This window comes from Anoplopoma fimbria, chromosome 22 (genome assembly GCF_027596085.1).
Source record: "Anoplopoma fimbria isolate UVic2021 breed Golden Eagle Sablefish chromosome 22, Afim_UVic_2022, whole genome shotgun sequence".
NCBI classification, from domain to species: domain Eukaryota; kingdom Metazoa; phylum Chordata; class Actinopteri; order Perciformes; family Anoplopomatidae; genus Anoplopoma; species Anoplopoma fimbria.
The window spans coordinates 4591255-4602910 of NC_072470.1; the positions used below are offsets into that span (position 1 = coordinate 4591255).

The 11656-nt window shown below is 43.1% G+C and overlaps 2 protein-coding genes across 2 annotated transcripts; one reads left to right on the forward strand and one right to left on the reverse strand.

Annotated features, from left to right (window-relative positions):
* The first annotated feature begins 236 nt into the window (after positions 1-236).
* LOC129111628 (gap junction gamma-1 protein-like) lies at positions 237-8117 on the forward strand. Its single transcript, XM_054623655.1, is given in 6 exon segments — positions 237-384; positions 4673-4944; positions 5040-5265; positions 5375-5707; positions 5710-6054; positions 6534-8117. Coding segments are annotated over 5 exon segments (1158 nt in total). The 5' UTR covers positions 237-384; positions 4673-4704; the 3' UTR covers positions 6548-8117.
* A 299-nt stretch (positions 8118-8416) lies between these two features.
* inha (inhibin subunit alpha) lies at positions 8417-10943 on the reverse strand. Its single transcript, XM_054624076.1, has 2 exons — positions 10492-10943; positions 8417-9628 (listed from the first exon to the last, which is right to left on the reverse strand). The coding sequence occupies exons 1-2, from the start codon at positions 10790-10792 to the stop codon at positions 8886-8888; spliced, it is 1044 nt and encodes a 347-aa protein (XP_054480051.1). The 5' UTR covers positions 10793-10943; the 3' UTR covers positions 8417-8885.
* Positions 10944-11656: the final 713 nt, after the last annotated feature.

Consider the following 11656-nt stretch of genomic DNA (forward strand, 5'->3'; position numbering starts at 1 on the left):
AATGGGGCAGAGTTATGTGGAGGTGGTGCAGCAGGAGGAGGAGGAGGAGGAGGAGGAGGAGAGCAGGAGCCTGCGGGAATCAGAGATCTTTCTTTTGTCCTCTTGTTCGGGACCCCGACACATGGGGGTCAGAAACGGGCTGAATGGGCTCCCACTGAAACGCCAATGAGAGAGCGCCCTAATTAGGAAAACCTGGTCGAGCAATTAAGAGCAAGAAAGGTGCGTGTGCGTGCGCGTGCGTGTGTGTGTGTGTGTTGTGTTTCTACTGCTCCATTAAAGCGCAGTGGAGTCGCTCAGTGCGGCTGCTGTGTTTAACAAGAGGAGAGACTTTAGTCACAGTGGCTTCCACGTACACGGGTTTTGGATTGCTTGAATCAGAGTGCGGTGAGTCTTCTTTTTCATTTAGTTTTCCAGCTGAAATGTTGGGAACATTTGAACCTGTAGAAGTCACTGTTTGATCGACTCCAATGCTTCCTAAGCTCATAAAGTTTGATTAAAGTGCTCTTTTTTCCATCTGAATGTCTAAATAAACCCACCACAGACTGCATTACTCTGATTTTCCCTTCTTTTGTTTTCCTAATGAGTAATGATTGCACTAATAGTCGATGGTTGGTTGTGACTTTTCGTGTCTGTGACTGTGTGGTTTTGATGTCTTCATCTTCTCTGGAGCTTTGGCAGCACTTTGTTTTCCTCCAGGAATGCCACACTTTCCAAAACAATTCAGTCTGACTCAGCAAAGCGTGTTGAGAGCCTTTTAAACGCTCCTTCTGAGGAGCTTTTCTAAACCTCCTTCATCTGTGATTCTTTTCTTGATTAATCATCATCATCAGAAAATAGTGCTTCATTATTTCTCATAGTCCTAGGCGATGTCTTCCGAATGTCTTGTTTTGTCAAGCCAGCAGTCCAAATACAGATATGCAGTTTAACATCACATGAAACTTAAAAAACCCAACAAATATTCACATTTGAGAGGGTGGAAATGGTGGATTAAAGAAATGACCAACAAATGTATCAAAATAGTTGCCAAGAATTTGCTGAAAACAATCATTTGTTCCAACTTTATCAATATTTTTTTGAACAGTTTATTTGGAAGAGGGAAAACCAGTCTTGTTTCCCCTCTGGATGCCATGGCATAGTCAGAACCAGTGTTTTAGTCATGGTGACGCCACAGAGGAGCAGTGATTGACATTGGTTGGTGCTGTGTTCCTGTTGATCAGACTGCATGGGGTTTTCATGTGCCCTCTGTCTGCTCCCTGAACCCTAAAATCCAGCTCTCTGCTTTTGGTTAGGCAGGAATGTTCGCTCGCCTTCGCTTTGTCCAGATCCTTTTGCCCAAAAAGCTCTCCAACCCCCTCCCCGTCTCCTCCTGGAGCCCAGTGACTCCTGAAGCAGAAAAGCCATTAAATCAGTTGAGCTGGGTTTAGCCCACATGAGCAAATAAGCTACTGTTTGAAAGCTGTTTTTGGAAAGGCTGGCATTGCACCAAAGTGTTTGCATTTACTCCACCTAGTAAACCAGTTTGTCCGAGTCAAATAGATTGTTTGGTGAGAGTTTGGTTTCCCCTTGTCTTTATTTAGAGAGGAGGGTGGCAGTGAAGGCATTTTACAGAGTGTTAACAACGGGTGCTGTAAACGTCTCGGCTGAGGACATTTGGTCCGTCTACTGAGGAGCCAGAGAGGAGCCTTTCACCTTTTCTGTTCCTAACCCTTCATATGGGCCCTTAGCAGGAACTAAACTCACCGTTGGAGCGGTCACACCTGCTGTACAGAGTTTATATCACAAAGAATGTAAAGTCCACTTTGACCAATTGGTGGTGCAAAGCCAGAGGCTGAACTTACAGAAACTTTTTGTCCCTCCTGCTATGACTCTTTAAGCTCTTGACAGAAGGACACTACAGAAATATACCAGCCAGGCTGTGATGTTTGTGACGGATCATGTAACACACATTAAAGTTGCTTTTTGTAGTAGATTCATTTTGTCCTTGATGAAAGTGCAGTGGAAGAAATATACATAAGAGTATTTAAAACATAAAAAAAGATGGAAATGTGTTGACACGGTTTTAAAAATACCGTCACTGTGGACATTTAACGGACTTAATTGGAGCTTTGTGGAGAACATGAAGCAGTCTTGGATATCAGATCAAATACGGCTTCTCTCACCTCTGTTTGGAAGGGCAAGTCATATCTAGCAAGTGTAGATTTTCCAGGTGACTGAAGTGTGTTTAATGAGTTTGTTTTAAGTTTGATTAAAAACTGGCACAGAGCTAGAACCCCTCAGAGGTCACATTCAAACGTCAGCCCTTAGCTCCCCGTTTTGGCAGTTCAGCATGTGTTTTGATTATACTGATGAATCCACGGCAGTCTGACCACGAATGGTCGTCTAATATGACTGGTTAATTTCTCAAAAGATGCTTTTGGTCAGCGTGCAGTATTTTCAGAACGGGGTCGTGTCCTCAAAAGCGCAGTTTGTACCGGAGCTGGCTGAATATCAGATCACAAAAAGAGTTTCTGAGGAGGAAACCAAACACAGTGGTAACAGGGACAGATGATGTTTAAAGGGACAATCTGCCGCTTTTGGATTGAAGCACTTTTTATCTGTTGGAAACAAAACATTTATTTATTTATTTAACCAAGTACTGACGTGTTCATTTCTATGTGTAATGTTTACTACCTCTCATACTGAAACACCAAGACCATGGCGGTGGGGTTTGTAATTATACAGTGGGTAGAACAGATGTCCCCTCGCAGCTGTACTCGTTCCCATCTCGGACTTTATTTCAGGGTCACAAAGTTGTCTCTCTTCTCAAACAATTAACCGTTCCCACCACCAAGAGTCAGCAGTTTTTTAAGATCATGATTTGATCTCCCATTAGCCATTTTCAAACCTCTTTGAATGTGATTTAGTGAGGAACCTTCTCTGACTTACTTTTAGATCTGAGAAGTGTTTCAAGGCCTATAATTTTCCCCAGTCTGGAATCTGAATCCAACCAACTTCCAACATGTTTTCATAGCTCTGGTGTAGCTGGAGAGTATTTTTAACATGAAGGATCTGTTTTTGGTCGAAATATTTCTGGTTCAGGCTCAGGCAAGTCAGCCTCACCATGTCTAAGCATCTGAAGGTGCCAAATCAAAGAAAGGTTTTGGATCGGAATGGATGAGTAACCTGGCGAGTGAGGGCCTGAGTATTGTGCACTAATCTGAGGAGACATGCCTACAGATGCTTGTGATGGCCACAGCCTTGTCCTGTTCCAATGACTCATGAAATGCTGGTTATTTTCTTAACTACACCCTGTTTTCTGAAAGAAGAGAACAGAAGGTAGGTTCAAGGAGTTCGTTTAGCTCTTTTTGTTTTTTGTTTTTTGTTGGTGTCTTTAAAAATAAACTTATGGTGGAGTTCATATCAGTTGAAATGTCCAGATATTTAACCAAACGGATACTGGATACGTTTTGAAGTTGCGTGTGGTATAAAAAAACTAAAAATATTTGTATCTTGTAAAGTTATCAAACTACAATACAAGATCTGAAATGGTCTGAAAACATTTTTGTTTCCAATTAACCTGCAGAACTTCGTAAATCAAGCTTTTCCTGCAAATCACCAGTTATCCCCTTTTTTAAAGGACCAATCACAATGTTTACTGACCTGAAAAAGCACCTGCTCAGTTCTTTTCTTTATGTCTCGGCCATGTTTAAGCATCAAACTGTGCTTTTGATAAAGAATTTAAAGGGATAACCTCGTGGCAGGAAATAAATTCCTATCCTCATGCACTGCTTTAGTATCATAATTCCTGCAGTCCAAAGCCACAGCAGGTCTCCTCACGGCTAGCTGCAACTTGCCAGCCAACGCTTTGATGTTTGATTAAGCAGCTCAGTCTGAGCAGGTCGGGATGCTGTAAGAATGCAGGTTTTCCGAACCGCTACCAGGCCCAACAGGACTGATTATTAGTTTGTTGTTTTGCGTTTCCGCACAGATACCTGCATGTCTGAGAGATCTGTGTCTGATTACAACTAAGCATGTGGCTGTGCTTATTTCTTAGCCCTGTGGTTGAGGTTTACCTAGCACGGCTGTATTTGCACTTGCATGCTTTAATCATTGTGTTGATGTGTAAACCTCCTGCATGTGTACGCCTCCTATTAATCCAGGGAAGATTATTTGAGTAAGGTCTCTGGGATTTTAAAAGTAATTGACTAAAGACATATTTTCATTGTAGAATACCCAGTTGATTATTTTCTTGATTAATCATCGTCAGAAAATAGTGATTCATTATTTCTCATAGTCCTAGGCAATGTCTTGTTTTGTCAAGCCAGCAGTCCAAATATAGATATGCAGTTTAACATCACATGAAACAAATATTCACATTTGAGAGGGTGGAAATGGTGGATTAAAGAAATGACCAACAAATGTATCAAAATAGTTGCCAGAAATTTGATGAAAACAATCATTTGTTCCAACTTTATCAATATGTGGCCGTATGAACTGACTAAATGCTGCTTATTGTTGCTTTTCTGGTTCAGTTTATTCTAGTTTGCGCAGTGGAAGTAAAAACTTTTTGTTTGTTATACAATATTAAGTCACTGCATTCGTGTCTCATTGAAATTAGGGAAATAAAACACAAGTGAAAGTATTTAATTGCTCCTGACATCAGTGTTCTGTTATTTCTCTTGTTTTCATCCAGAGCTCGTTTAGCTCCCCGGTCATCTTGGCACCATGAGTTGGAGCTTCCTCACTCGTCTGCTGGATGAGATCTCCAACCACTCCACCTTTGTGGGGAAGATCTGGCTGACGGTGCTCATCATCTTCCGCATCGTGCTGACAGCCGTCGGCGGGGAAACCATCTACTACGATGAACAGAGTAAATTTGTCTGCAACACGCAGCAGCCCGGGTGTGAGAACGTGTGCTACGACGCGTTTGCTCCGCTCTCACATGTCCGATTCTGGATCTTTCAGGTGAGCTGCACATCACATTTAAATTAATGTTCAACATTAACTGTGGGAATCATATTTACAGTCATAATTTAAACATTATGTCTCCTTTTGTCCAGGTGATCATGATCACCACCCCCACCATTATGTACCTGGGCTTCGCCATGCACAAGATCGCCCGCTCGGACGACAGCGAGTACCGTCCCGTCCGGAACCAGAAGAAGAGGATGCCCATCGTCAGCCGCGGGGCAGTTCGAGACTACGAGGAGGCCGAAGACAACGGGGAGGAAGACCCCATGATCGCTGAAGAGATTGAACCAGACAAACCCGACAAGGCAGAAAAAAGTAAGGGGGAGATTTAGCAGAAACAAATCAGTAGCAGTTCCAATATTCTGTGTGATTCTTCTTTCTTTGGATGCTTCAGATTCCAACCAGTGTCTCTTTATTATTCAAGGCTCAGAGAAAAAGCATGACGGCCGTCGGCGGATCATGCGTGACGGCCTGATGAAAGTCTACGTGTGCCAGCTGATGTGGCGCACTTCCTTCGAGGTCGCCTTCCTCTTCGGCCAGTACGTCCTCTACGGCTTTGAGGTGATTCCCTCCTACGTCTGCACTCGCTCGCCGTGCCCGCACACCGTGGACTGCTTTGTGTCGCGCCCCACGGAGAAGACCATCTTCCTGCTGGTGATGTACGTCGTGTCTTTCCTCTGCCTGCTCCTCACCCTCCTTGAAATCATCCACTTGGGGGTCGGCGGCATCCGCGACACCTTCCGCAGGCGGGCCACTCAGCTCAGCTGTCGTCCCCCCCGTCCTCCTCACGTTCCATGCCCACCGCTCCACCGGGATACCACGCCACCATGAAGAAGGAGAAACTGAAGGGAGATCTGAAGGACTCCCCGATTGGCGACTCCGGGAGGGAGAGTTTCGGGGACGAGGGGCCGTCGTCCAAGGAGCTGGAGCGGCTGAGGAGGCACCTGAAGCTGGCCCAGCAGCACCTGGACCTGGCCTACCAGGCAGATGAAGGAAGCCCTTCACGAAGCAGCAGCCCCGAGGTCAACACGGCTGCACAGACGGCCGTCGAGCAGAACCGCCTCAACTTTGCCCAGGAAAAGCAGGGGGAGGCAAGCGAGAAAGGTAATGAGCACACTTCTACTCAATGAAGTAGTGTAATTCAAGTTATTTTAAAAAAACTGTTTTTTACAGGCAGTTTTTATATAGTTTGGTGCAGTAGAGGACACATTAGTCCATTAACGGACTCAAAACTTAATCATTTCAGTTATTCATCCAAAGAACAAATACATTCACAGGTTTTAAGGATTTACTACTTTTTTGTGTTTTCTTTTTTTTTTTTATAGGACTCATTTATGCTTTTGAGTTGAGTGAACAAAACAAGAAGTTTGAAGAAAATAAGAATCATCAACATAAACTGTCTAGATGCAAAATATCTGGAAGAAGAGTATCTTCCTACTGTTAGAAAAGAGCTTTTTCTACAAGTAAATATCTGAACTGGGAACAGTTAAATCTAAATGTATTTCACATGAGCACTGACCTCATGGTACAGGTACTTTAGTGAACAAACATGCTGAATATGTGTCTGTCTCTCCTTCTCCTAGGAATACATGCCTGAGCGTGCTTACTGCCTCAAACGTCTGTTCTTCCATTCCTACTGGCCTTACACATTGGGGGTGCACATTTGGGAGTGCAGTCAGACCACTGAGGGAGACCAAAGCATGTGTGCGTGTGCGTGTGTGTGTGTTTGTGTGTGTGTGGATGAGAGAAATGTGCCTTTCAGTATTAGAGGTGAGTCAGAAAAGAAAGAGAAATGCTGACAGAGCTGTATTGTGACAAATGGTTCATCTCCAGGACTCTAAACTTGAAAGCCTGCCATATCTCGAGTTTCTGCTTGCTGACCAACGTCCAAACCTTGACTGTGCCTTCAGCTAAAAACATTGTCTACACCCTGTTCTTCCGCCCCCTCTGTGTTTTTGTGGCCCTTCAACAATCTTTGTCCATTTTAGACCTTGTAAGGAATATCGAAAGCTTAAAGCTCCTCTGGCCAAGTGTACTTTTGTTGTCCTCTTCAAAAGCGAGGCTCTCTGTTTATAAAACGTTGGCGTATGTTAACGCCTCACTTCGTCGAGGCTTGTCGGCCTCAGAGAGAATCTCAAACAACGCAGCCTTTGGTAATGTCTTTTCTGGAGCGTGTGCAGCGGCGTTTTCTTTGAAACGAGGGCGGCTTAACCTGCACTAGATGAGTCATGTTTAATTTAAACAGAGTTGATGTTGGGGATTATTGGTGTTTTATTATCCACAAGCCACACCATTTCAGAAATATTTGACAGAATTTTGAAGCCTGTATATTTGCTCTAAACGGCCAAAATGTTTACCTGGGAAATGCTTGAATTCTTTATCGACAGGAAATGTTCCAAGGTATTTCCAAGAATCATTTTTTTGGACAATCAATTCATTTAAAGCACTCCATCTATTTTACCAGTACCTGTTTTATAATTTCTTGTCCAAAGCTCCAGAATATTTACCTTTTTTTCTTTTTTTTTTGTTTGTTTAGAAGCAAGTGGTGGCTCCACTTATGCGACCGATTTCACACAACTTTTGAAAAGTAGGCTCTTGGATGGCAGTATATATCTTCCCTAAATGATGTGCTATAAAAATGATTCATCTCAATGTTTATCTTTGCAGAAATTGAAAGAATGATTTCACATTTTGGGGTTTTTTTCGCGAACCGGCTGGAAACATCTGTCTTCTGCACTACAGTCAACAGTGAAATTCCATCCTTGTCTTTTGAAATTTACATTCTTCTTCGGTGAGACATATTTTCCGTCCTTGACATGCACCGCTAGCCCTCCGTTGTGCTGAAACATGGACGCTTTCATGTATCCTGGAAAAAAACACAACCCAGCTGAGGAAAGGATGACAGTTGGCTGCTGACGCACAGCTTGGTGCCATGTAAACACATATAATCTTCAATTCATCATGAGGCTTTTGATCAATAGCTTTCAGTGTTCATACAGAGTTCACACTTTCTCATAGCCTGTCAGTACATCTTATGATCTTTGGCTGAAATTATTGGAACTACATTGCCAAAGAGTGGTTTCATGCTGTATTTTTGTAATCATCTCACTTCCAGTTTTGCTACTTGTGGCAAGGTACGACATTCCATTTTGAATATGATATTTCGTCAGTGGTTAATACATTTTTTTTTTTTTTCTATTGTACGTTTTGTAGTTTTTGTAACTGTAGAGATTATTTTGTCTTCAGAGTAAATAAATATATTTGAACGTTACGCTTCGGACTCGACTCTTTCTGTGGTAAAGTTTCTGAGCATATATTTTTGGTGTAAATGGGATGAAAGATATTAAACATCAAATTTATTTTTTGTATTTACAGATCACAATAGAGTTCAATGTTTAAATCAACTATTTAATAGCATACATCACTTAACAGAAGCCAGAGTGTATGTGAAGGTACTGATGTGAACTGTAACAGTGTGAAAGTAGACATAGACTGCCCTCTAAAGGACAGAATCACAACACCAAGGAAAAGCAATAAAATGCCGGCCTCACAGTAGTTTTACCTGCAGATTGTAGCTAAATAAAAATGACAAAACAAACTTTAATATTCTGTGATTAGTAAAAGCAGAGCTGTGAAGGGTTACATTTTCTAACATGCCTTCAGTCTTATCCAAAGTTTAATGTGCTCAGATTTTGAAATGCAATGAAGGTGAATGTGTAATTTCTGCCCATCTATCTTGATCATTAAAGCATTACATTTAAAACACATTTACCCTATTAATCAGGATTTCCTTGCTATGGACAGTTTTACTAAGACAAATTTTTTGGGTAGAAGGTAGCAGAAATTCCAAAACCTCAACAGAAATGTTTTGTGGAAAAGCTAAACAACAAATGCCCTTTTGTTTGGGTGAACTGGCCCTTTTTAAGCTTTCAGGTTCAGATACAAGTACACTCTTCAGGAATAAGGTTGGGTAAGGTCTCATACTTGAACGAGTACCCGCTGTCAGATGTTGTGGTGATCCTCAGGGACTTCATGGTCCCTGGGACCGGAGCGCAGCACTGGGTGATACCCAGCATGGTGGTGGTTCGATCCGAGGCCGAGCAGTTCCCGTGACAGTAGTGGAAAGTCAGCAGCTTTGGATGGACGATCCAGTTGCCCCAGCCCAGCTCCTCAAAGCTGATTTCGATCTCCGCCTTGATGCAGTCAATGTGCTGAGGTCTCTCCTGAGAGGGCCTCTGGAGCAGGTCCACAGCGGAAGGAGACCAGGGAATGGTTACTGGTGCACTGCGGGGTGAGCGGGCTGTACCACGAGGCTGAGCGTGGAGGTGAAGGAAGGGCGTCTTGTCTGGTTCGTTGGAGTGGCACTGACAGGCTGGACAGCGGACCTGGAGCAGAAAAGGGCCCTCGGCCACAGAGGTCAGCGGGTTTTGATCCAGGTCGTAGGTGGTCCATCCGTCTGAGCTCGCCTTCGGTGGAGCCTCCGCCGCCCGAAGAAGCTGCTGCTCTGAAGTTAGAATGAACAGCTGGGCGGAGGAGTTGGCCCCTTTGCCCGCGTAGAACCAGAAGTGGGCAGATGTGACCAGCGTCCCCAGGTTGTTCATGGAGGGCTGGAAGTAATAGGTGAAGTGGCTGTTGGTGGGTTCTCCTGGAGCTGAGTCCGACGTGGCACAGGAGGAGTCTGCCAAAGTGAGATAAGAAAGCAGTCAGAGAAGCGTATCGCTCTGTTACAGGGGGATTTCAGGCTTCAGCCTTATTGTCCTGCTGTTGTCTAGAAGAGGCTTTGGTGTCTACAGACTCTCAGATCGACACACTTCTTTACACACAAACAAGAAGTGATACCGTGAGAATAACTTAACTGTGACATCACTGTTGGCGTTGTTACAGGTGCAACAAAACACACTTCATGACCACGTCCAATCAGAGGTGAAACAGACTTTAAAACTTTGAACACAGCTTTTTAGTCTGGTTTGACTCTTCTAAACTGCTGTAATCTACATACATGGTCTTTGCAAAAAAAAAACTAATATACAGTGCAAGTATTTGGCTTTATTTGTATCAGCGGCATGACTATAGTGAGTCTACTTTTGTATGAAAATGTATTATGTCAACATTAAGATAAGCAAAGACTCTATGGAATTGATATAGTTCAGGCATTGTAGTTTTAAAGAAGGAACAGAAATCTTTATGCAATCACTTAGTTCCCTTTTAGTCTATTCTTTTGCTCAAACACCCCATAGAACAAAAACGATTTATTCTTACATTATAAGGCCAGTTATGTTGTGCGGATGTGAGAAAAAATCTGATAAAAAACAATGCTACCTTTGGAAAGTAATTGTCCGTTATACAATGGGTATGTATAAGTTCACTCCTTAAAAGATAAGACTCATTCCCAGAAAACAAAATAATGGACAAAAACAGGACAAAAAACACACTTTCTCCTTTGAATAAAGTATCCAAAATGATTTGGAGTGAAACAGCAAAGAGTATTTAAGGCGTTATTAGGGTAAAAGAAAAAAAGAAAAAAGCAGCAAAGCTTCTCACCAGAACTGGGGAAGAGAATGATTTGAGATGTTTCCTGGGTTGGAATGGTTTGATGGTTGACCCACGCTGTCCTGCTGGTCCTGGGGCCTCTCCGGGGCGCATGCCTTGCTTCTGGCTGTGCCATGTCCCTATCAGGACCCTGTGCTGGGGTCAGCGGAGGCTCCTCCAGCCCGAGGCCCTCCAGGACCCGCTCTCTGAACCAGGACAACACCGCCTCCCGGGACAGGTCCTCTCCCCTGCAGGCTTGTGTCATAATGTGCATCCACAGAGGGCCCAGGACGAAGAGAGCACAGAACACCATGGCTGTTTACCAGGTGTAACAACAAAAAAGGAAGTCTGGCGATTTTCCAGTGACGCACGGCCTTTCTATAAAGATGGAGGTCCTATTAGCTCCAGAAAACTGATCCTCGTCTGTGTATTTTCTTATTCTCACATATATCTGTTTGGCTCTGCAGCTGTCTGAGTCTGAGTGAAGTCTGCAAGCAAAAGCATTTCGTTTCCAACACAGAATAGGAAGATAGCAAAACGTGGCCTTGACAGTTGGGTGTTGCATGATCTGTTTCCGTGGCTGTTTCACAGATGTGTCTGCACATTTTATTGTCCTCTTTTGTGTCCCGTAGAATTGCATGGTGCATGGAATTATAAAGGTTTTTCACACTGTGTCAAGTGTTTCTAATTATGTGACGTTGACGTACATAATCCTGATCATATATTATCATCTGCAGTAGGCGTATAATAAATGTTTCACAGTAAAAAATAAAAAGCTCTATTTGAGTTAGTATCAGCTGTGTCAACTTCTCAAGTGCTGAAAACATTCATCTGTGACCTATATGGCAGATGTGTTAATTATGCAAACTTTGACTTCAGCATAACAGCCATATCTAACACCTGTTTTCCCACTAAACAAAAAGTCTTTGTCTACTGTAAGGGAAGCCTCTGTGGGCCACCTTTATCTGACTGGCCTTGAATCCGTCTCAGAGAAATATTTCTTCACAAGGTGTGTTTCTGTACAAGAACATTTAATCAACTGGCCAAAGACCAGATGTTCACAGATGCTTTGTTTTAAAACGTTGCACTGTTGTCTTGGAGAATGTTTTATTTAATGAGGACTGTGCATCCCCTGATGCTTTATTGCTTTTATGTCTTTGACCTCATTGCTGTTCAA

Bases quoted from the DNA above. Each gene is read 5' to 3' on its own strand.
- inha (XM_054624076.1), bottom strand. From the start codon at position 10,792: ATGGTGTTCTGTGCTCTCTTCGTCCTGGGCCCTCTGTGGATGCACATT. The intron at 9,629-10,491 runs GTGAGAAGCTTT...TCACTTTGGCAG, and splicing joins CATTCTCTTCCCCAGTTCTG to ACTCCTCCTGTGCCACGTCG.